The sequence below is a fragment of the Perna viridis genome, chromosome 3 (genome assembly GCF_037379345.1).
Source record: "Perna viridis isolate PV_CMFRI_1.1 ecotype Kerala chromosome 3, ASM3737934v1, whole genome shotgun sequence".
NCBI lineage: Eukaryota > Metazoa > Mollusca > Bivalvia > Mytilida > Mytilidae > Perna > Perna viridis.
The window spans coordinates 51,627,651-51,653,413 of NC_142447.1; the positions used below are offsets into that span (position 1 = coordinate 51,627,651).

At 32.9% G+C, this 25,763-nt stretch overlaps 2 protein-coding genes and 1 pseudogene across 4 annotated transcripts in view; 2 read left to right on the top strand and 1 right to left on the bottom strand.

The window, feature by feature from the left end:
• The window catches only part of LOC148622816 (aryl hydrocarbon receptor nuclear translocator homolog), a 41,555-nt gene extending 32,585 nt beyond the window's left edge, over window positions 1-8,970 (bottom strand). For both annotated transcript variants that reach the window (XM_088573035.1, XM_088573034.1), the window contains exon 1: window positions 8,840-8,970. In XM_088573035.1, the coding sequence (XP_088429161.1) occupies window positions 8,840-8,879 (40 nt within the window). In that variant the 5' untranslated portion in view covers window positions 8,880-8,970. The remainder of the gene's footprint in view (window positions 1-8,839) is intronic.
• LOC148622818 (uncharacterized) lies at window positions 2,519-8,842 on the top strand (annotated as a pseudogene). The gene is made up of 2 exons (XR_015920704.1): window positions 2,519-2,678; window positions 3,118-8,842. The product of XR_015920704.1 is annotated as an uncharacterized LOC148622818 (transcript).
• Window positions 8,971-15,481: 6,511 nt separating the features above from the next.
• LOC148622819 (uncharacterized) overlaps window positions 15,482-25,763 on the top strand; it is a 32,426-nt gene continuing 22,144 nt past the window's right edge. Inside the window, exon 1 of the mRNA XM_088573036.1 lies at window positions 15,482-15,594. The gene's annotated coding sequence lies outside the window, so the exon portion shown is untranslated. The remainder of the gene's footprint in view (window positions 15,595-25,763) is intronic.

Sequence of the window (25,763 nt, forward strand, 5' to 3'; positions counted from 1 at the left end):
ACAAGGGGTTTAATTGAATGGTTCTTTAGTTGTCATCAGGAAATGTGATGTTCAAATTGATAGACAAATATCCATAAACATTAACATATATTATACAACCTAGGTTGAGCAGAGATACAAATAACGGTATTACTAATAATATTTTTTTCAGCTGTCAGAGCTGCAACAAAAAAAAGAATGCTAGCTTCTATACTATATTATATACAGTAGTGTAAAATGAGTCTGTCAGTGAAAATGGTCATTTTTGTCCATTTATGGCCATTTTTTGGTATATATGGGGTTCAACAGGAGCAAAACAGGAACCAAAGCACAGTCATCCCACAGCATGTACACTGTGAAGGCCACTGAAGCCAAATAAGGTTCATTTCAGTCACAAGTGGGAGGTCAGGAGTCCCCTGAAGTGTCACTTGGATTTTTTTCCCAATTTTTGGCCTTAGTTTGGCCTAAAACCAGAAGTAGTCAATACAAGGGGTCAACACAGAAATAGTGGTAAAAGACATCATTCTTAATTAGTTTCCAGGCAAATTAAAGCACTATAGATTAATTCTGGTCTGGCGAAGGGCCGAGAAATGAACCCTACTCCCTAAAAAATCTCACTTTTTTGGACAGTGGAAACTCATGACTCCTTTTTTCAGATTCCCAGTCATTATTTTTTAACTATATCTGTATCAGATAGCCTCATTTTAAAGCACAGTCACTGCTGCTTGCACATGGAAACAAACTGAGCTTTCCTTAACTAAGGTTAACATTGCCAGAACTGATAGAGCAGAAACAGGGCCAATCTCGGATAAATCCAAGAGCAGCATGAATAGGTTTAAACACAGTATTTTACCGGTTATAGTCATAGAGGCTTGTTCAAAGTGGAGCAAAGTGCGATCTTTTTGCCAAGGAGTTTAGAATTTTTTATCTTACATTTATGGCAACCATATCATTGTCTAACTCTCATTGAAGTCTTTGTCGGAATTACTTTGTTTACCAAGAACCATAGCTCATTTGCCTCTGCCTTCTTCCTCTTAGACACATGATTAAGAAGTGAAACATACAACCAGTAATTATTTAGTAAAACAATGCTTTATATGGTAGCAGACCTCAACAAAAACAGCCATGATACATTACTATTATTAAACCAGGAAGTAGATCCTTTATGAGAGATTGCTACCTGACAGTGTGATACCAGGGCATTAATATCCCTGTAGTAGATCACCAAGTTAAGATAAAATTACACAACATCGATTTTTAGTTTCTGAAAGTTGCTTGGGTGCAGCTGAGGTTAAATTAAGTCCTGGACCTTGACCACCACCAATTAGGTTCAATGAACACTGTACATTCTCTGATTTAATGTACCCTTGTGTCTACTAAAAGATAATGGGGTATAACTTAAAAAAAATATATGTCAAATCTACCTGAATCATCTTTTGATTTCTGTATACTGGTCAGAGAGTAGATATAGCCATTTTTGAGACAGAAGCATGTCTCGCCAATCTGCTCACCAACATTTAAAAATGTTGTATGGTAGCAAAAATATCAGCAATCTGTTAGATGTTTGGGCATGAATTTGTTTCACAGGAAAGGAAAAAAAATGGGTTGGCAAGAACTATTCCTTGACCAGTAGAATAAATATGAAATTCTAAATGCATAACCACCTTTATTTCTCCCCAAGATATTAAGTGGCATTCTAATTCATTGATTTTTGACCCATTTATTGCAACTAAAACTAGTTTCAGTATTAATTTTGAACTTTTCTCATAACGAGCTATAGTTTTATTATGAAAAGTTGAAATGTGTCAGCACCTTTTTCAATGATTGCAGAGCCTAATCAAAATATTGATGACAAGGAGAAATTTCAGTAAATTCTGTTTAAAAAATAACAACATGGAACAATTTTTGTCTACAAAATTTACGTAGTCAGAGATCTATAATTCAAAAGGTAAGAAACTTGTAAATTAGTCAGTTTATCGATATAATTATCATGCAGCAGAGAATGAGATTCCCTGACCTTTCCACTTATTTATTTAACTACATTTTCCCCTTTTGATGAAATGATGTGAAATAAATTGTAGCAGATGCCCAGATGATGTAAAAATGGGAAACCTGAAGACTTCAATTATCTTTAAAAAACAAAAAAGTTGTTATAGGTTAATGTCAAAATAATGAATTCAATTTTGAATTATTTTCATCTATGTGAAAATCAAGAGGTACATGTAGCAGATATCAACAGGACCCTCCAAATGTTTTGAAGCAAGACCTGTGATAGAAGTTGCTTTGTTTAAGCTAATTGAGTTTAAATCATGTCTTAAGAATATATAAATTAATAAATATATATATATATATATAAACATGAAATAAGTAAAAAATGGTTGTTAAGAGCGTCGCTAAGAAGACATGTTCCTAACAACAACAAAAAAAGTATGGAACACTGTTTAAAAAAAAAAAAACAGTCTTTTATTATGAATTTTGTACATCTCTCACTAGTCATTGTAAAGTCTTTATAGTTTCACTTTTATTGTTTTTCCTTAATAAATTAGAGTGAAAATAATTATTTTTTGTCCCTCTGGTTGATTCATTGCCTGGAATTATCTATTATATAATTTTATTTCAATTACTTCATGTCCAATGTGTTTCCATAAATGGAGGGTTCTATGTAGCATTTTCAAGCTTACGGATAAAATAGATATAAAGTACGTTGTTATATATGGCACCAACATTTTTAATACCGAGTGATATGTAATACATTTATTATTTATTCTTTAATGAGCATTTATAAGTCCACTAAATCATTGAAAATAATATGTTCATACTACATTTAGTTTGCATGCGCTCAGACTTATTTATGATATTGTTTTTTAGAGTAGCAATTTTTGTCCAAAAATGAAAAGATTTTTTTGATTAATTTAAGAACATATACAAACACAAATAAATTATTTATTTGAATGTCAATAATGGTGTCAATTTTGCACATTTCAAATGACAAATATTTATAAAATAGACATATTGAGAAATAAAAAATACATAAATAAAATGTAGCATTATTAAAACTTTTGAATGCCTGATAATAATTATTCTGTTCAGTGTTGGAACAACTGGAAAATTAAGTAATAAGAATATTTTTCATTACAGTTAACACGAAGAAATGCATAGTGTGCTTAAAATATGATAAAGCTTCATCCCTTATCAAACTATGACACAAAGGCTGTCTTGGAATCAGCAGAGCAAGCCAGGAGAGAGGAGACTATCTGCAAGCTTCAGATGGTACTGTGAAAGTACTATTGGTCGTGGGGTACTAATTTTCGTAGTTTTCATGGGTAGGCCAAACCAGGAAATTTGGTTCCAAATGAAAAGGAGATGTCCATTGATGCGTATACTGAAAACCACAAAACCATGAATTTAAGAATCCATGAACTTGTGTTTCTTCCCTTATCCACAAAAATTGATATCCACTAATTAAAGAACTTGCACAGTAATTTTGTTCACCAACTGTGCAGGAAAACATATACCAATCCAAATGATATAAAGAAATATAAGAAATATAAGAGAAAAAAATTATTTGTCAAGAAATTAACACAAACATTGAAAGATCAATATCTCAGACACATTTTAATATTAGATGTCATTGTTTATTTTGTAGAAATGAAGCTATCAACTCAAATAAAAAAGATGAAAAACATATTTCCTGTCTGAACTGATGATTTTGAGAGTCAAATACTTGATGCTTGTGATCTTCGAAATGTTGATTGAGCAGCTGAGGTTCGCAGAAGACTCCAGAGCATGAGTGATCTGCATGCAGCAGATGCCATCTACCATTCAGGCATGCAGTGTAAACTTCCACAAGTGCAAAAGTACTCCAATTTCACCAGACTCAAAACCCACAAGTAAAAGAGGATGTCCAGCTATGCAAGACAGTTTCTACAAAACAGTAGATTATCTGAAAAACCATGATGATAAACAAGTTTCTGTTTCAGATCTTGTTGAAAAAATGGATGAAAAGTGTTAAGGAATGTTTTTAGTCAAGTGTACATGAAGAAAAGACTGAAGCAACATTTTGGAGACAAAATCCATAATACCAATATATCCAGTAAAAGAAGCATTGTAACTCTACAAAACACAGTAAATAGTATTCTTCAGACTACTGCCACAGGCCAAGTAATCTCAACCCAGAAGATGAAAAGAGAGCTTTGATCAAAGCAGCTGCAAAACTTATATAAAGCGACAGTCAATCTGTAGATCTCATGAAGTGCAATTATTCAACCCCAACCGATATTGCTTCAGTAGATTCCAATCTATCATACTTACCTGAAAGTCTTCATTTATTCCTCTCCGCCATGTTTTCTGAAGGGATTTGTGAAAATTGCATCCATGGGACAAGCAGTAATGGAAGCTTCACAACCTTAAGCACTTATTACAACATTTCAACAAGGCCTAGGAGTACAAGTACACTGCAACTTTCCTTTTCGGTTTATGGTGTCTGAACTGAACAGCTATATATAACTTATTCTGATAAAACCTATGTAGTACAAAGGTATGCAGAAAAACATATTATTACAAATGGCATTGAGTTGTACAGTTGCGTAGGGTAATACAATCATAGTTTTTTAGGTTTTTGTTCCTCATATTATGAAGTTTGAATCAAGTGCTGCTGCTGTACAAGGAGTTGACCTACCAGGCGATGTAAGCAATAGTTTTTGTACAATTTGTAGCAGATAATGTTAATCACAACACCAGAACAATAGATGGTCTCGACACTTTTCATGGCATGGGTATAATAGCTGGAAAAGGGCCTGGTACAAAGAAAACACAGTCTAGTTCAATAATTACTGCTTCTACAGAAGAAATCAAGGCATTAGCAAAGAAAGATATCAAATATTATAAACCACTAACCGATCTTATGAGTGAATTGACTTATGCTGAGTTGCAGAACCTGAAGGCACTGGACAGTACACTCCGTGTTGATCTGCTGGCGCTTACTGCCTGGCCTCTTAAGTATCCAACACCAATAAGGTCAGGTTTCACGCAGATGGTCCAGAGAGGTAACTATCCAGGTATATGATCAGTTTCATTTCTGCCTATGATAGATTAAAATGCATCAGACATGATCTGTATATACTTTACTTTCAACTTTGTTTCAAATCAAGCAAAACGTTATGACATAACATCTATCCTGACTTTTGATCAACCTATTTGTATGAAAGCGTTCTCCATCATAAAAAACGAAACTCCAGGAAGTCAGCTTAAGTCTGTAGTATTACAACTGGGACCGTTCCACACTGAGACGAGTTTTTTTCGGGTCTATTGGAAATCTAATGAGTAATACTGGTTTGAAAGAGATGATGGAACTCATTTGCACTCCAAATGCCGTTACTCATACAGGTATCTATAGTGGTATAGCTGTAGCTAGAGCCATAAGAAACCATTTGCTGATGTACACAGCACTGCATTGTGTGCTGATATCAGTCATTTAATTCTGACACATCTTAACAGGTGAAACTGTTAGAGGAACCCCAATCGACCATGTCTTTAACTGAGCTGAGAGAGGTTGGTTAACTATACTTGCAACTAGCTTGAGGAGAGCTGTCTGTCTCAGAATTGTGTGAATCAGATGTATTGAAAACCCTTGAAGCAACTATCTGGAGGAAAGCTGAAATGTTGAAAGAGAGTTGTACGGCAAAGCTGTGGCTTCATTATTATAAAATGGTTCACACAAATGGTTCAGATCATAGGCCAACTTATCAAAGCAGAGAGAACCAGTAACTGGCCTCTTCATTTACAACGTATGCAATTGATGTTACCCTTTTTGCTGCATCTGGACATAATCTTTACACAAAAACAGCTTATGCTTACTTGATGACAATGCAAACTTAAGAGAAAGATCACCCAGATGTATATGCAAGTTTCATTGATGGCAATCACGTCATAAGACGCAGCACTAGATAGTGGGCATGTATATCAACAGATTTATTCATTGAACAAGTGTAAATGAGGAGCAGGTGAATTGATGAGAGGGCATGGTTTGAATGAAGAACAATGGTCTCTTTGATCTATGTCCATGCCAGCATGTGCCAAAATCAATCAAGCAATGCAAGATTTTACCAGGGTAGGATATTTCTCTAGTGAACAGCACAAAGACGAAACACATATAAACTCTTCTCATCTTCTTGAAAAATCAGAATCCATTCATAGAGGTAGATACTTTACTACGAAATATTGAGACAAGAGTAGTAGATGATAAAACTGTGAATATGGATGAAGCCAAAAAGATTTTGAGTGGCATTGTACAAGAATTTGAAGAAAAGAAAATAGCTGATCACTCGATTAAAATAAAGAAGCAAGCCATTAGACTTGGAAACCAGGTTCAAACAAAACTTGATGGCAAACCTTTACAAAAAGATTCTCGGCTCCTTTTTCATAGATGCACTACTGCTAAGAATGGTATATTTGACGATATTTCAGATATATTTCATTATGAATTATGTGGTGTTCCTTTATCACTGTTTGAAACAACAGCATTTCCAAGAGAGGTCCAAAAATCAACATTGGAATTTGAACAAGCTGAAACCAGATGCACCAATGAAACCTACTACTAAAGGGGCAACAGTTGATACCATATGTATAACTTACGTTAATTATATGAGCAATCACTATTAAGATGCAACTGTTGTGTTTAATGGTTATCCGTTACATCCAACCACAAAAAAATGTAGCTCATATCAGATGTACAAAAGGAATCTTATCACCAAAAGTCAATTTCAACAACGATATACCCATTAAAACAAAAAAGAGGAATTCCTTTCTAATCCAGGAAATAAACAACTCTTTATTAACACTCTTGGAGAAAAACCTAAGAACAATAATGTTGAGGTTATATATGCAGGTTATGATGCTGATCTCAATACTGTTTTTACTGCAATAAACAACTACTGTCATTGGAGAAGATACTGACTTGAAAGTATTGCTCCGTCATCAATTTCAAGAAACTTACATTTACTTTAAATCCGTACCAACGCAACACACTTCAAAAATTAAGATCCGAGACATTGCCGAGAAAAATTGGGAAAGATTGGACCAACCGTTAGCAATATTTTTCCACTCATTCATGCTTTTAGTAGATGAGATACAACATCTAAGATTTTCGTTCAAGGCAAAGGTACAGTTCTCAAGAAAGTTAGTGCAAATACTCAACTCCAAAATCCTGCAGCTGTATTTTGCCACGATTCTAATAATGAACATATATACAAAGCGGACAAACAAATCCTCGTTACATTATATGGAGGTATACAAGAAGTCAAAACATCAGACATGCTGCGTTACAAAATCTTCCCCCCAAAGATTTGCGAAATATATTTGTTCAAGTACATACATTACCACCTTCATCAGCCACAGCTAAGTTACACAACATGTAACACACTAAACCCAAATATGGATTGGGAAAAGTGATGAAATAGAACCTAAGGTATAAGGGTGGCATGTTGAGGACAATAAATTACTTCAAATAAGAACAACATTACCACCAGCTCTGGAAAAGCTTCTGAAGATCATCAAGTGCAATTGCAAAATGAATTGTGACACAAAGAGATGATCCTGTTGCAAACACGGAATAGAGTGTTCTCAAGCATGTAGTGAAAGTCAGGAAATTAATTGTTTAAACACAAGTAACATTTTACAAGAAGACAAACTTGAGGACATGTGTGGGAACATTGCATATGATAAACTTTGTATTCGGATGCTTTTCTTCAAAATGGTCATTGAATTTTTTATTAATAAATTTTTTTGAAAGATAAAAATGATTTTAAAATATTTTAAAATAGTTGAAATTTGAAACAAAAAAGAAGACTTTCACAAATCATTTTTTTTATTTTTCACATTAATCTTAGTGACATATGCATTTCAATGATTTCTGAACAATATCAAATTTGGTTTATTTCACATTTTTCTTGATGTTCACTACAGTGATAATCAAATAATTAGATTCTTAATATGAACGAGCATTTTGAAAAATGTCCGGAATATTTAAGATTCAATATCTACAGTTATAGCGAGGTTTTTAATGAGTGGTTCTATATTGCAGTCTCTGTAAAGACATTTAAAAGAAAAAATCAAATATTTTTTTTTTGTGGCAAATTTAGTAATTCTTTACTTTAACAAAATAGTATTTTTACCAATAAACATAGTGATGGATCCAATTTTGCACAAGAAATATTCCAAGGTGTCTGAACAATAAGAGAATTAGATATAGTGTTTGCGGTCAAAAACTACACAATTTAGATTTTTTTAAAAATTGTCACAATTTTCAGCATTTTATTGGTCAAAATCCACGTTTTTCCATAAAGTTAATATAATTTCCAAACCGTTGATTTCAATTCTTTTGCAATTTGTTTAGATTTCAGCCAAATTAAGCGTAGACAGACTAGGCTATTTAGTAGAAAGAAAAATGTGGTATGAACACAAAGCTAAAATATTGTAGAATGGGAAACTGAAGGTTTAATTTCAATATTCGCAATACCTTTTTTTTATTTATTATCATGTGTGATCATTTCTCCATCCTGATTAGGCACTGCCACTGGATTGAATCATTGTGCCCTAATTTCCATGCTGAACACCAAGGTGTCAGGTTAATCTACCCCAACTGGACAGAAAATGTAACAGGTAATTTCAACACTGAGTGTCAGATAATATGCATGTCACAATGTGAAGGAGACACACTTACAGTTAAGTATACATATATTTATGAATAATACGGGTGAAAATAGTTTTACATAAAAACATTGAAAATATGGTATGGGCAGTTTTGACAATAATAGGTTAAGAGTGGGCTTTTAGAGGTGATAAAAGATATCATGGCACGCACCAGATCCAGATGGTCCAGGGGAAATTGTTGATGAGGACATTGTTTGTAGAAACAAAGCTGATTTGTTGAAATATTTGAGAAAATATTGTTGACAACTTGACAGGAACAAAGACTCTCGCCAAGTCTCGGATTTAACGATACTTCATTCATGTTATTATTATTCAGATAACTATCCTTGATCGTACCCGTAGCATAGGAACATAAAAATTAATAACTTGCCGATTGGAATGTGTATTAGAATAATAGAAGCACTGGCGGATCAATATCGTTTCAATAATACAATATCATATTTGCATGATCTAATCAACCAATTTTTTTTATAGTAGACAGGGAGTAAATGTACAAATACAGTGAGTGTGTAATGTTAAGTCCTTGACTATTGTACACTCCCTGTAGTAGAGTACTACAAAATAACAATTTTCTTTTTTTAGATTTTAGATTCATATGAAGGCCCTTGCCACCCCTTTAAAGTTCCACCCATGGGATCTATTGTGGGTGACCATACGTGTTCGCATTTATATTTTTTGTTTATAACTCTATTCGAAGAAAAAATAAAAATAAAAGGCAAAACCAATATTTTCTTATATTAATAAGAGAGCAACCATTTAATTTTATGTGGTGGTCGGTGGGGGGAGGTGGGGCTAAGATCAAGGATTGACCAGACGGAAAAAAATATAAAGGCAGGATCTGTCATTAGCCTAATATTTTTTGGTTTATAGAAAATAGACAATATATATTTGCGCAAACACATTTACAGTAAGTGGTTATGGCATGGAAATAAACAAAACAAAAATACAATTATAGAAACATCTATAAACTTACATTGAATGGTAATGATGGTGGTGTGGCAGTGTTATGTAATTTGATGAGCTGTGAGTTTTTCCTGATGCACAAACATTCGTTCAAAAATTTTATTGTTAGCTTGATAATATTGATTGAATTTAAAATATTGGATATATGCTTTATAGTAAAGTGTGGTGAATGTTTTGAACTATATATTTCGCTGCGATGTGTATAGATACGTTAAATTACCCCTCTTTACACTACGCACCCTGAGCGTAGTGTACGTGGGGTTACATTATCGTATCTACGGTGTGTAGTTTGGACACATCCAAAATAAATGTAATTCATACCCAATGTTCACACTATTGCAAGATTTACATAAACGTTCGCTTCTTTCAACATTATGGTACCGGTCCTCCTCTTCTATTTGCTAATTAGTGCGCACTTACACGGAATTTACATATGGTTGATCTCTCGATCCCCTTGGGATTTGCAAATATCAATATATGCAGACCGTTTTGAATGTATACAGATTATAACATGTATATAAAATTTATTAAAAAATGAAAGTTTTGTACTTTCAATTAAAGAACTAACAACATTCTGTTTAAATTGATCATTAATTCTTTGATTTATCTATGACTGAAAATGACTGAAAAGTTAAGTGTTGAAAATTGCCCATTAGATGCCAAACAATCTACTCCTGATTTTTGTACATGTTGTAACTTGTGTGACACGAAAATACAAGTTGCAACCCCCGCACCATTATTTCTGTACATGTTTCAACTTGAACAACAATTATTATTGGTTGCAAATTATACAAACCTCTTTTCTAGACGTTGTTAGTATCAAAATATATCAAGTATGGAATGCAAATGTGTTTAACTTACGAACACAATAAAAAATAAATAGATAAAAAAATCATAAGTATTCACAAAATATCAGTAATGGATGTTCTACTTTCTACTACAGGTTGAGGATGCGTGGCATTTGTAATAACAAATGTATACGTATTACCAGGATCATGGTGTGTATTTTACTAGAGACTTGCATATATAGGCGGATCCAGAAGTAGTGTAATGCTCGAAAAGTTTGGTTGATTAGATTAAAAAAAATGAAATCACTGGAGCAACCCCTTTAAGACTAGTTGGCACTCCTTTCGGAATTTCTGGTATCGGAGGACACAAACCCTGATATTACTAAGTCGAAAAATATGTTCGTTTCCTTTCACACCATTGAAAAAATAGCTTAAGTAGGAAGGGATATTTTCATTTCATTATTATTTATACATTGAGTCTAATAAAAAATAATATTCTAACTTCGACAATTCTTATTGAAATATGACTTCAGGAGTGCATTATTTCTAACTAAAAAAAAAAAATGGGGTGTGTATGGTAATAGGAAACACATATCATTTTTGGCCCAACAAATCTTTGAATCTCCTGGTTAGTTAGATTAATTAGTGTATAAATGTTATTTTCTCTGTTCGAAAAAAAAAAACCAAACAGACAAATTACAAAATCAAAACAACACAACACAACAAAACTTACGACCAACAAACAAACAATCAAAACAAAAACAAGAAAAGGTCAACCGTTTGATATTTATCGGCATTTTTTTAAAATCCCAAGCGTCAGCAGTGGGATAATTCAACCGAATCGCAAGTATGCTAATGAGTACCCTAATCAATTAAAACATCATTCAAATATGTCAAAATGCAAAACACCGGAAAAATACGATCTACATGTACAATGTAACGAACTGAATAAAATAGATTGTACACATAAAAACTGTACACATAAAAACAGAAGACGTCACAAAAGTATAAAGCACTGCAAAAGCTGGGAGTGATAGATCCGGATATTGAAGTGCTCAGTGAGGACATCGCGGCTGCATAGTACTATAATTCAAGTTGCTACTTCCGGTTGAATTCTGCAATTTCTGTCAGAACAGTAAACTATAGAGAAAGGACGAAGAAAATGTAGTTTTGCATTTGACCATAATGAGTCTTGGGTAAGTGTTATGCACATTTTAGACCCTCTGTTGTATAAAGCACAAAATTATAATGCTTTTAAGATAGTCGACAAGATCGCGATTCACTGAATTGAAAAGACATGTCATAGCTCCTGCTACAATTATTTATAATTTCATGTAATAACATTTGCACCTTTAGTAACTTTTCCAATGTAGGTAAACAATGATTTTTTTTAATTTGAGGTAGGCATTTGTCTTAAATGGGAGTAAAGCATTTAGTAGATTCACTGACATGCCGTAACTCCAGCTACAATTCAATTATTTCTGATGTCATAAAATCAATGTTGCACCTTTAGAAACTTTTCCAATGTATGCAAACAACAAAGTTTTTAATTTGAGGTAGGCTTTTGCTTTAAATGGGAGCAAAGCATTTAGTAGATTCACTGAAAAGACATGCCATAACTCCCGCTACAATTATTTCTGATTTTATAAAATCAATTTTGCACCTTTAGAAACTTTTCCAATGTAGGCTAACCATGAAGTTTTTAATTTGAGGTAGGCATAAGGCATTTGGGGTCTCCCGTACTTGGCGATCGCAATACTGGTATAAAAATTTGTTCCATTATTGTGATTTTTTTTTCAAAATTTTGAATACTGGCATACTAGTATTGTAATTAGTATTGTAATTAAGATATTGGCTTTGCCTATCCATTGTTTTCTAGACATTTTTATATGTTTAGCGTACATTTTTCCAAAACAATTTCTTGTGACATCCTCTTCCCCTGAAAAATAATACAAGTGGGTCCTAGTCAAAGTACTACAAGGGCAGGGTCCACTTAAGACTAAGACCATTGAAGATTTTAGACTCACTCTAATGACAGTGGCTGTGTATCACCACCTTAATATGTAATTTTATCATGATAATATGATTTGTTCTAAAATGTGCTTTCATTAAAATAGTGCTCAATTTTCTTCTAACATGTACAAAATAAACATCATACAACAGTTTTTGCAGTCTTTCATATCAAAGTCAACATTGCTACATCAATAAAGTTAATCCTGTATAGAAATGGGTAATGACAAAACAGTCCTTGAGTTAAATTTTCACAATACTCATGACAATACTTACTACACTACTATATATATGGAAGTAAAATATATTTGTTTAAAAATCACAATACTGGTACAATACTGGTATACAATACTGGAACAAATATTTAGACCCGTATTGCGATCGCCAAGTACAGAAGATCTTGCATTTAAGTGAGAGCAAAGCATTTAATAGGATCCCTTTTAAATAAAATGGATTTCCTGTCATTTACATTTGTACCATTTTGCTAAATTTTAATGGGATAATTTCATCTGTCAGAGCTGGCAAGATATTCTAAATATTTTTAAAAAATTTTATTGGTCAAACAGTTTTGGGATTGGCAAAGATTGCCTTGTTTATCACAACTGGAAGTAGATTTTTTGAAAATGTCCAAGGAGTTGCCATCAAGTAACGTGTGGGTCTTTGAAATGTTTTGTCTAGCAGGTGTTTTTTTATTTCATTTCGAAGCTTCAATAGATAGAGATGTAGCATATTGCCGTGCTGAAAGTTTTTCTAGTGGTAATTATGATAAATTTTTAGATGAATTTTCTGTACATTTAAGAAGGATCTTTGCTTGCTTATTATTCGAGCAAAATGAAAAATGCTAGAACTAATGTTTAACTCAGTACATTGTAATTATTGTACAAAGGATTCCTGTACATGTATATCTGCAATGGTTTGGAATGAAATTTTGAGATGAGGCTATATTCAGGATTTTTCAAAGATATTTACAATCAGAAGAAACCTTATACAGTGTTAATTCCAGACCATGTCCTTGTGCCATTGGCATGGATATTTTATGAATGGAGAACAAAAAGTGTAGCTTATGGGCAATGCTGACACAGTATTCGGTAGGCCTATCTATGAATTTCCTGATTTTTTTTGGTTTGGTGTTGGTATGCATTTCCATTATTTTGTGTGCCAATGGCCTTGACTGTGTTGTAGTATATTTGTACATTTGTAAGCTTAAGCTTTTTTGGGTCAAAACGACTTGGGGAAATTGCAGACAGTACGCCATGACCCTGCTGACAGCACCCATTGAATTACAGATGAGCTGATGTGGATGTGACTGGTAAACCTGGAGAATTTCCAGCAAAATGGAAAACCGAATGTCCATAGGCCTGGGTGGGATATGCCCCAATATGAACAGAAAGATTCTTAGTGGAGCTGCAACATCAAAATGAATGACAATATACCTTTTTCATATTCCCAACTTTGACCTTTTTTTTTTAAATTTTGAGCAAAGGAAAATAACCTTTCAACCCAACAGACTGGTTTACTGTCTGATTGGAGCAATGGACTGCAGTAGACTTCAAATTAAAATATTTGACTTATTGTAGCTGTGGTACGTATAAATACTTGGTTAGTTTTGAATAATTAATTTCAAACCAATTGGCTACTTACCGAAGTGTAAACAGGTTAAGTTTCAAAGAAAAATGTTTACTGTTTTTCCTTTCCCCAATGAGACCGCCAACCCTCCTAAGAGCTGTAATGGCAACTATGAATACTATGAAACCATTTAAATTGGTTGTTCAGTTTAAAGGTAAGAAATTCACATTAAATGTTGGCCAATGTTACCCAAACATTAGGCATCCAAATATCTCATTATTAGCCCATTACCTGTAATAGATATTGCAATATTGTATTGGTTACCGGTATGCTGGTTATGCTAATGAACAACATACATAGTCATCTTGGTTACAAAAATGTTTTTATAGAGCATAGGGGTGAAAGTACAAATTTTAAGTTTGTTCTTAAGAAAGGAATTCAGGTAATACTCCTTCCTTGGTTTGGACAGCTCTACAAAAGTCTTGATAGTGTAAAAGTTGTAGCCTACACTAGTCATCCCTTATTAGATTTATTGCCCTTGAGAGGAGAAAAGAGAAGAAGAAATTTTTGCAGTTTTTATACAGTTATTATTGCAGAATCAACTGGGTTGTGGTAAGAAAAGACTCTTACCGGGAGTTTTTTTACTGCCATTGAAAGGTAAAAATATCCATTATTGCAGTTTTTGGGCTTATATTTAGAACCATAGCAAATGAAGAGGTTAAGGCATTCCTATGTTATGATTGGCTAGATAACTGGATTGTTTCCATCAGATGAAGACAATTGAAGGTTCTGATTGGTTAGATGTCTGGTTTCTTGCTGTCAATTGAAGGCTTCTTGGTTAGATATTGTTAATTTCTGCTACTCTGAAATTAAAAGTTTTGATGCTTATATGCTTTACAGCCTGCCATGTGACTGTGTCTTTTCAGGTTTTTGTTAGGAATCCTATTTGCTCAGCAAATAAGCAACACTACCTTATGGTTTAGTTTAAAGGCCAATATGAACATCTATGAAATTGCTTCATCCCTAGAGTGACCTGCTTTATTGTGAGTGACTATGAAGCACTTTGAGATAAAGATTTTTAAATCAAATATTTTACAAAATTATTATACACACCTGTGTAATACATTCTTACATCAAATACTGTACCCACTTTTTCTTACATTGGTTATATATAAGTATGTTAATAGGTCTTAGTATACTACATCATTGAAGTTTTTGAAGGGTATTTGAACAACGTTTTGTATATGTTGAAACAAGATAATACCTCACTCCAATACAGTAAATTTATAGCATTAAATTGAAATGTTTACAGGTAATACAATATATTTCTAATTTATATAATAAATGGATGTTGACATAGAGTTGCTTCCCTTGTTATGTTATATACAATGTCGTTTTGATACTGTATTATACTGCAACATGTGATAGTTATTTGAACTGGAATCATTACTCTTATACTTTTATAGGATATGGTAGTTTATTTGAAATCAGAAATATTTTGCCATCGAGAGAATTTATCAAAATAACTGAAACTGGGTGCAAGCAGAAACACCATGATGAAAAGCATTGATTTTAACAGGTATTTAAAATTGTTTTTATGTTTTTGCAGGAAATGTTAAAATTCATCAAATCGAATAAAACCAAAGAGATTTCTGAACATATGAGGTAGAATTTGTAGGCTTGTACTTATAAATTTTAATTTTCTTTGCTTATTGACTTACTGCTGATTTAGTTTTTGTTTTGCTAGTAATTCCAAGGGATTTCTTAGTATTTCCTTATTCTTGATTTTTTTATTATTTAAGATGGGAAGATGTTTGGTAGACTTCAGTTACTTTCATTTTTCAATACCTACAAAACGTACATGTAGCTTTTTAATAAAATAAAATCAGTACTTTTACAATATACTTTTCATGCTATTTGTCTTATACTGCATGTAGAATTTATGTGATTTAGGTCATATTTTCAGTGAGGAAATTTTTGTTTTTCAAAGGAAGATCTACGTGATTCACTAAACAACTGATAACCAAGCTCTTAAATTAATAGATTAGCAATGTTGACACAGTTACTAATGACATCAAAACAATGTGACACTAATATTCCAGTATAACAATGATACAATCAGATGAAGAAGACCTTCAATCTAAAACAATATATAACATATGTCTGTCTTTCAGTTTATCTGTCACAAAATTTATATCTTTCATAGCTCCTAAATCATTTTATGGATTTTTATGAAACTTGCAGGGAATGTCATTATGACATGCTATTTGAATTTTTGATTTGTATGAATTAATGTTTTCTAATAACACAACCTGTACTTCATCATTGGTTCTAATATAGAGGTATCAAATTTGTTCCTCCTTAGAGGATGATTGTAAGATACATTGTAATACCATTGTGCATCTGCTGTTTAAATATTGGATCCAGATGAATTTTTGGTTTCTATTAGCATACATATAACATAATTATATGAATTGAATTGACTCAGGTAGAAAGTAGGGGTTACCATTTTGTATCTGCAATATGTACACTCCTAATATACTGACTGTATCTGGGAAACCATTGTGTACTGACTGTATCTGGGAAACCATTGTGTACTGACTGTATCTGGGAAACCATTGTGCACTGACTGTATCTGGGAAACCATTGTGTACTGACTGTATCTGGGAAACCATTGTGCACTGACTGTATCTGGGAAACCATTGTGTACTGACAGTATCTGGGAAACCATTGTGTACTGACTGTATCTGGGAAACCATTGTGTACTGACTGTATCTGGGAAACCATTGTGTACTGACTGTATCTGGGAAACCATTGTGCACTGACTGTATCTGGGAAACCATTGTGCTTCTGTTGATTTTTTATCTGAATTAATTTTGTTACCAAACTTAAACTTACAACTAACTTAAATGAGATACCAACTGTTAGCTGCTAAATCGTAGCTCTTGATCTTTTTTTTTGATTTTGTGATCTGCAAAGCCGATAGCCACGAAACGAAGTGAAAATAGGTGCGAAAAAATCAAGGTCACTGAAATTGCAATTTTTTTAACAGCCAAAATCGTAGCTCTAACGTTAAGAAAATACAAAAAAAATAGTTAGAGCTATGTTTCGCAGCTAACCAACTGTATATCTTTAAATGTCTTATGTGAATTAATTTAAATTAATTTATATTCAATTTTTAGTAGTGTAGAATTTTAGAAAGTATTTGTTAACATACATGCCACAGGAGTGTGGGGCCTATTGTGAACATACATGCCGTAGGAGTGTGTGGTATACTTTTTGAGCAATACTTACAGTACTTCTTCTTTTATAACAAGGAATGGTCAACACTTACTTAAGTGGAAGAAGATTTATAACTTAGACTAGTACTCAAGGTATCAGTCTTGTATTACATATTCCTGAGCGGGTGTACATCAAAATATGGAGGCTAAAAAATATAGTGCACTTCCTTTTTGCCATTTCCTGTTTTTGTTTCTTGGCAAATGACTATCATTATCAAACATCAGATATCAAGCTATGACACAAAAAACTTGTTTTTGAGGAGAACAGTATTTTCATGAAAAATAGTGCTCCAGAAAAGGGGTCTATTTTATGAGCTCAAAATAAAAGTGAAAGTAGAAAAAGTATATTTTTAGTTTGACCTGTCCTGGTGTACCAAAGTTCGTGCCTTTTTTCTAAAATGGACCTAAAAATTATTTTTGACATTTCCTTAATTGAAAAACATGGTCAAAAGTTAGATTGAAACTCCTTGTCTATTTTTTAAAAAATCATGAAAATTTAAGGTATATTATAGGAGCCTATGGGGCAAAGAACAAAAGACAGACCTCAAATAGTCAAGTAAAACAAAAAATTGTTTTACATTGAGTTATTTCCCTTTACACAATATATCTCATAGTAATACAAATGATCTTTTGTCATATCTTTTAAATTTTTATTGAAGATTTGAATAGTATTTTGGTGAAATGGAGCAAACTGTTATTCATATGTCAATAATAGAATGCATTGTAATTTAATGTTGAGAATATTATTTACATATTTAAGTGCGGTATGTATTTTATAAAGGAGTTCACTTAGCAGTCTTTATTTTGTTTGGAATCTAGAGTTATGAATACCGTTATAAGGTTAGTTTTAAACTTTTTTTTAAGAATTGACTCAATCAGACTACCCCTTCTTAATTTTGTAGAAGTTCATTCAAAATATTTATATAATTCTTTGTGGAATGCAACAGCATTGGTGAGAGTGGTGTAAATTTGTTTATTGCAGTTTTTGATTCAGGAATGTAAAAGTAATTCATACATTCTACTTTTTGTCTTTGATCTAGTAATGTGCTCGGCTGCTCCTTAGAAAGTAGTAGCAGTGTCCGTAAGCATGATTCTAGGAACAGGTCTTCTTGCACAAAAGCTAATATAAAGGATTCTTCGCTTAGATCGGTAAGAACCTGTGAGTGAACAGCTCTGGTTGCGGCACATGTGAATAAAGATATATACGATTTTGTGATTTCATTATTTTGCCCTTTTGTAATCATAGCACCTGTAAAATCTACACCAGTGACTGAGAACGGGAATTCGTAATTTATTCTATCTTTGGATAATGGTTGAGGGTCGGGGGCAGAATACGGTTTACCTGTTATCCTTCTACATGCGACTTATTTTCAGAGTTGGGACCTTACGACTTGTTGTATTCTTGGTATCAAATACTGTTGCTGAATGTAAGGTATTGTACTGTTAGCTCCCCCATGGTGTGTGTTCTTTTGTGTGCTTCGTTTAAAACTAATGTGGTAAATTGTGAGTTTTTGGTAATAATGATGGATGCTTTGTCTCTTTTGTATAGATGCATGATGTATTCTTCCGGCGCATCGTAGTACCCCTTTTCAGTCTGAGTAAAGTTGAAGTTTTGGTACAAGTGCAGTTGCTTTGGTTGATGATTCTAAACAAGCGATCTCTTCTCAAAATACTTCTTCTTGTACCAATTTCACAAGCAAAGTTAATGCGCGATTTCGTTCCAGTAAGCATAGCCGGAATTGATTTTCCCATTTTTTACCACTTGCTAAAAAAAGCAAGTGCTATGTTTTTTTACTTGATATAATAAATTGTCACTTGCTAAATTTTTTTAATATATAGTAATATAAAACAATTCAAACAGCTAAAATACAATCAAAATACAACAAACAACCATTGGTTAGGGCCATAAGGGACAGTATTTGGCCTCTTTGTTTTCTGTCCATTATACCAGTAGTGTGTAACAAAGGCCTTAACTCAAAACTGTCCAGTGCCTTCCCACTCATGTCAATTCTCATTAAATGATTTGAAATTCCTTCCCCCATTTCCTAACAGTCTTTAAAGAAGCAGTAACAGCTTGATTAATGACAATGTTGTTGTTATTGTCTGGCTGGCTTGTTGTGCCACTATCTGCATGATCTAAGTCTACTTCTGAGAGTTTTTGTTTGTTAGTTATTAAAAAAAGCCGTAATTTGTCGACTCATGCTGGCATAATAAATATTGACCTTTCAAGGCCGTTGAATTTTCTAGTATATTACCCCGGTCAGTAAAACGTTTTAAGGCAGAAGAAATAACCCTCGTATCAAGTGTTCTAATGATCCTGACGATCGAAAGTGAAACTTGGCAATAAAAAAAACACTCGCTAAAATTTGCTGGCATGATGTAGCTTCAACTCGCTAAATTGAAATTCGCATTTAGCGAGTATTTCCAGTAAAATTTGATTCATGCATAGCAGTCAATATTGTCGTTTATCTGTGGATTCATGTAAATTCTTGGTAAAATACAGAAAGTAACAGGTTGTTTGGATTAGCTTTTGTAACGAACTATACTTTGATGTGTCGATGAATGAGTTTGTTCAGTTTTGCACTCATTTTCAACCTTTCCTCTTCACTTATCGTTGTTAGTATATTGCATTCGTGCAATTTTCAATTCCAGGTGGGCCAATTATCTCTATTTGAAATCTATACTGGTCCGTTTTTCCAGGTACTATTCTCTTCTAGTTGTTTGGTGCTTAACCCATGTGTAAAATAATCTGCCAGATTATCATTGGTCGGACAGTAGTTCCACAGACAAATAGTTTCCAACTTTTGCATTTCTGCAATTTGATTTGCAATGAACAGTTTGAAGGTTTTTGTTGACATAATTCAATTTAAGACGATTTGACTATCGATCCACATATAGATGTGTTTAGTGTCTATTATTTTTGTAGGGTGACTGACTAATCTTGCTCCAATGACTGCTGCTATTAGTTATAAATGTGGCAGTGAAATGGTTTTTATGGGTACAAATCTGTTTTTAGCCATAATGATCAGTGACGAATTTCTGGTTACTAAATAGGTGGATGCTTCATAAGCTGATTGACTGGCATCTATGAATATGTGCTGGTATTTATCTTCAAGCTTATTTGATTTCAACAGAGTTTATGGAAAACTCAAATGAGTTGCGTCCTCAATATCTATAGCAATTCCATGCCATTTTTTGTTGAGATCTTCTGGTAGAACTTCTGCGTATGGAGTGTTCACATCACAACTCATACATTATGCCAGAGCTTGCCAAAACTATGCAGACCTTTTGTATTGCGCTGGACTTCTGACAAGTAGGCTTTGGAACAGAGTTATGTTGCTACAAGATTGAAGTAATTGCTAGAGAAGTTTTATGGTCATGAACTTGTGGATTGTTACACGTGTCCATCAGTGCCATGAAAAATGATTTGTTCACATGTCATAATTTTCTTTCCTCTGTCATCTACCTGGGACATGACTTTTTATGAGCAACTCGGCTGGTATTTCTATTATCAAACATTTCTTATATTTGTGTATTTTGTTTTTAACTCAATGTAATACTCATCTGTCTCGATTTCATCTTCGATTCCCTCCATCTCAGTGCTGTGCAGAATTTGTCCAGACCTTTCAACGTAGATATCTTCTTGTCCACAGTGTTTAATAAACTTAGTCCGAATCAATAGTTTGTTCTTCAATAGCATCATCCAGTTTCTATAGTATTTTCGTCACAACTGCTCTGTTCCCTGCTCTCATGGATTTCTGTCATTGAACATCCATCCTCCATTTATCCTGGTCACGGTACCAATGTATTGTAGTCAAGACTTCGCATTTTGTCACTTTATGCAGGGTGTAAAAAGAAGCATTTTCCTTTACAAGATTCTAATTTTCCAGTGAGCATTGCATATATAAATTATGTCACAAGTAAAGCAGCTGTGCCGCAAATAGCAACATCAATATTTAGTGCAATTTACAACAGGATCAAAACAAGAATCCAGAATTTCCCCCCAAAGTGATATGCCTGTTTCCTGCTACCCTATATACCCTGTTTTTTGTGCCTACTCTAAACATTAAATGGCTGTTTTACCAACAACTGTTAAAGTCTATATTATTTTCATATAAACTCAATGTGAAATGCTTTTTAAAAAAATAAAAAAATTTCCCTACCTATCTACCTACCTCAGTACCCTATTTTTTTTTCTTGTTTGTAGTAGGAAACAAAAGATGTTGTTTTTTTTTACGTTATGGTGATGCATACACTGCATATAATGTAGACTACTGACACAGATACTATTGCTCACATTCATTGTACAAAAAAGTCTTCATCATTATAAATTTAGTACAGTGTATTGGCTATGTGGGAATGTTGACCTGTAATGACAAGTAAAAGGACTATATTTATTGTTAAGTTTTAAAGTCAAGTGTAAATGGATAGTATTTATTTAAGTTTGTTGCCATATATTAGGATTGTTCATAATCATGTTTGTTTAGTTCTCAATAGTTTGGTTATGATTAGCTGTGAATGTATGTTTACTTATTATATCAATTCTAATTGATTCTGTGACAAGGAATACAAACATTTGTTCTTTTATACAACAAAGAATAAAGATTTCATGTATGTTGTTGCAATATTCAAGTTTTGATAGTTTTCTTATCACTGGGGTGTCTTGACCTCTTGGACAAAAGGTCACATTTGATGTACTTTCTCCTTTGTTGTTTTCGTACATGTGCAGTTGTAGACATGTTGAAACTTAGTGTGGACAGATTTTTAATGTAATGATGCCGAGGACTGGTACCTGTTTAACTGATCTTTAAATGGATAACAGTTACATGATACTACCCCGATTAAAGTGAAGATAAACGACTTATTGAAGCTTATGTATTTGTCTGGGATGTTTTTATGTGTTCACAATGGTTCAGATGGCACCTCGTAAACTTCCGTAAGTTTATAAAAAATATTATTGTTATTGTTTAGGTCGTACAGGAATTATTTATAACATACAATATGTATAATGCTTTATGATGACTAAAACATCATTTCTAAAAAATAATGCTGATGTGCCTTTTAAAAAATCCAGTGATTTGGAATTGTTTGACTTTTGTAGTGTTTTTAAATAAACAAAAAATGTTTTGAAAGTAACATATTCAGTAAGATGATTGTAATGACAAGACAAAAACAAATACATAGATTAATTAGAACATTTTAAATGACTATATGATCTTATCTAATTTGCATAGAATGTTTTTTAAAGAACATTAACATTGTGTCATCACCTGTATAAGCAGGGTCAAGACTATAAATTATAACCTAAGTTAAAACTATGTTGATCTTAAAGAAGATAGCTGGTCATTTAACCATTTATGTAATAACACTGGTATATTTATGGATTGTAAGAGTTTATAAACACATAAATGTGTTGACATAGTGCTTTTCTCACTAGAGTACCGCCTAAGTCTCTGTCTGATGTTTGGCTCATCACACATGGATAAGTGATGCTGTGTGAGAAGCTGTGAAGGATTGGTCACAATCAAAAAAATTATTGTACCGAAATCCAATGGATGATATAGTTAAATTGCTGTACACAGAGCTTATTGTTGCATGTATATATACACACATATATACATTTTAAATGTGAAACCTAATAATGTATATTTTCATCTAGAAGATTGTAAACTTGCCTCATTTTGGTCAGCTTAGTGGACTTTAGATAGTTTGGAATATTTTACACATTAATCTGATATAATGAAAGGAAAACATGAAATTGATCCTCACTGCATGGATAATCAACCTTGTTTAGAATTAAAGTTCCTCTCAATCACAGATAATGACATATACTGAGGATTTAATGTTCAACAAGAATCTTTATTCCCAAGAATACTTTGTTAAAGGTTAAATAGCTTGATAAAGGTCTGAATCAGATTTCAATGACAGGGTCCATAACAATGAATGAACTGTTTTAGGAAGGTATTCACAGAAAACCAAGTGATTTGGATCAGTTGCTCATTTCTTTCAACTGTTTATTAATACCGTGGCAATAAAAGGGATTTCTTATTCCGATATTGTTATATTTTAGAAGAACCCCATTTGAAACATTCCCTTTTAGGCTTTGTCTTTTATTATTTCTATTGGACGGATTATAATGTTCTTATAAAATCTTCATTTGGTTGGAAAAATGTAATTAAAGACTTGAAGCAGGGTATCTGTGGTCTTGCAATCAGCACACAGGAACTTGTACACCCCTCTCTTTAAATTGAGAGCTTAGATTTCTTAGACTGACTGCTGATTTCTGTGTTATATTATAATAAGTTGTTTCACATTTGTTAGTTTCCCTATCCCTAAAAAGTTTCCATCTTATAATGGTATGGTGCTTTGTCATCACTAAGACATTTGTTTTGTTTTTTTTCTCCATTAATTTTAGTATTTGTATTAGTTGGTTGATGTTCCTAAAATTTTACGACAAGGTTCCAAACAACAACAGGAAAGTTAATTATGATCCTGACTATTTTGTAATTAGGGACCAGTTAGGGACAAAAACTAGCATTTCATAGTGTTTAACTACATAACTCCAGTAAAAGTATATGATGGGACAAAAATGAGCATTTTCCTGATTTTCCCATATTTTCCCCAACTGTACAGGTTTACCTCTGTGGTTGTATCAAGCTGTGCTCTGTGAAGCACTTAATTTACATGCTCTTATGACATAGCTTCTCATCAATAGAGCCACATGGAAACTAGATCATATTCAACATGGATTTAATTGGTATGATTTTAAGAAATAATGAATCACTATGCTTACCATTGCCATAATTAGTTCTGGGAATTATATGTTGTATGTTGCCATGGAAACTTGAGTATGCAAGAAAATGCATTATTTTATAGAGAAGCGTATGTTTATATAATTGTTACAATCAGGCAGAGATCAATCACAAAGAGGCCTTTAATCAGTTGTTTTATCTTTTTCTTGAATTCCCTCATCTACAATTTATTTATAAATTAGAAAAAAAGATAAAATTAGTGAAGAATGTAGTAAAATGATTATGTTTGTAGGAGTTTGTTATATAAACAAGGGATTTCTATTTCTGGTTTGCGGACATTAATGATCAATGACTATACTATTTTAGTTCTTTTTATTTCATTTGTAATTGAGTTCAACATAGTATCATACATAGCCATCTTCTCTTTAAGATATCACCACTCATAGAAGCTATTTTTTGACTGTATTCTGATGTTGTAGTACTACTCTTCGGACTGAAAAAATGGCATATTTCTTAATTTAACTGAGGACTCCTTGTTGTAAAATGTATGGTCTGACCTAACCCATAGTTTGTCTAAGGAAGTGTGTAAGTTACTGCAGCAAGTCTATCAGATTTTCAGATTTTATTATATACGCTCAGACACATACATAAATGTGTTACATGAGGTCAATCAGTAATACATAAAAAAAAAACACACAGAAATGAGCAATAATAAATACAGAGATATATACAGATACTTATGGAGAGCGAAATGTGATAAATCTATCATAGCATTGCAGATATTGTTTTAATGAACACAGAAAGTTTTTTTTAACACATTTGAATTGCAAAAAGAGAGTAAATCACCCATTTTGTTATGATTTGGATACTCATAATAATATCTTGCCAAATACTATAGTCTTAGATTTTTAACAGCGACATTTTCACAAACAAAAAATATGTGGAATTCAACATTCTCGTTGCCAAAAGAGCATATTCTCTTAGGTTTTGGAATGTTATACCACCTTCCTTTTTGAATTGGTAAATGGAGATTAGAAGTTCGTAATTTTGTGATCCAAATCCTGTAATACTTAGGTAATTTGACTATATATGGTTTTCAATACCGAAGGATGTCTTGAAAAGCGAGTAGAATTTAGTCAATTTAGGGGTCACCCGTCCATCTCTGTCCATTCATCCGTTTGTGCCACTCTGTGTACATTTCTTGTAAGTGCAACTCCTTCTAAATCACTCAAGGCTATTATGATAAAATTTATTGGAAGGCTGGGATACATTGATGTGCATGAAGAAATATAAGAGTTGTACATGTTCAAACCTTGTAGCACAACTACTTTGAAACTACTATTGATAAAATTATGTAGGAAAGTTAAGCATCATAATAAGATGTACATGAACGGGTATAATTACTGTTGGAGGACTTTAATGTGAAGCAGGGGTATTTTGTTTGTCAGCTTGATCACAGTATTTCTATCTATTAGCCCCAACAGTTATAAGGCCAATTAGAATAAATACTAGATTTAGTTCCCCTGCTACTTTACCCTTGAAAATCCTCCTGCCCATTTTTTTCAAAACCAAACTGGTTATCTAACAAAAAATGGGGCAAAGTACATGATGACACTTGTAATGTAATCTATATTTAAAGCTGACAATAGCAGGGATGTAAAAATTATCTCCCTTTTCTGCCCATGACTGAAAAATCTTGTAATGGTTCCAATAAA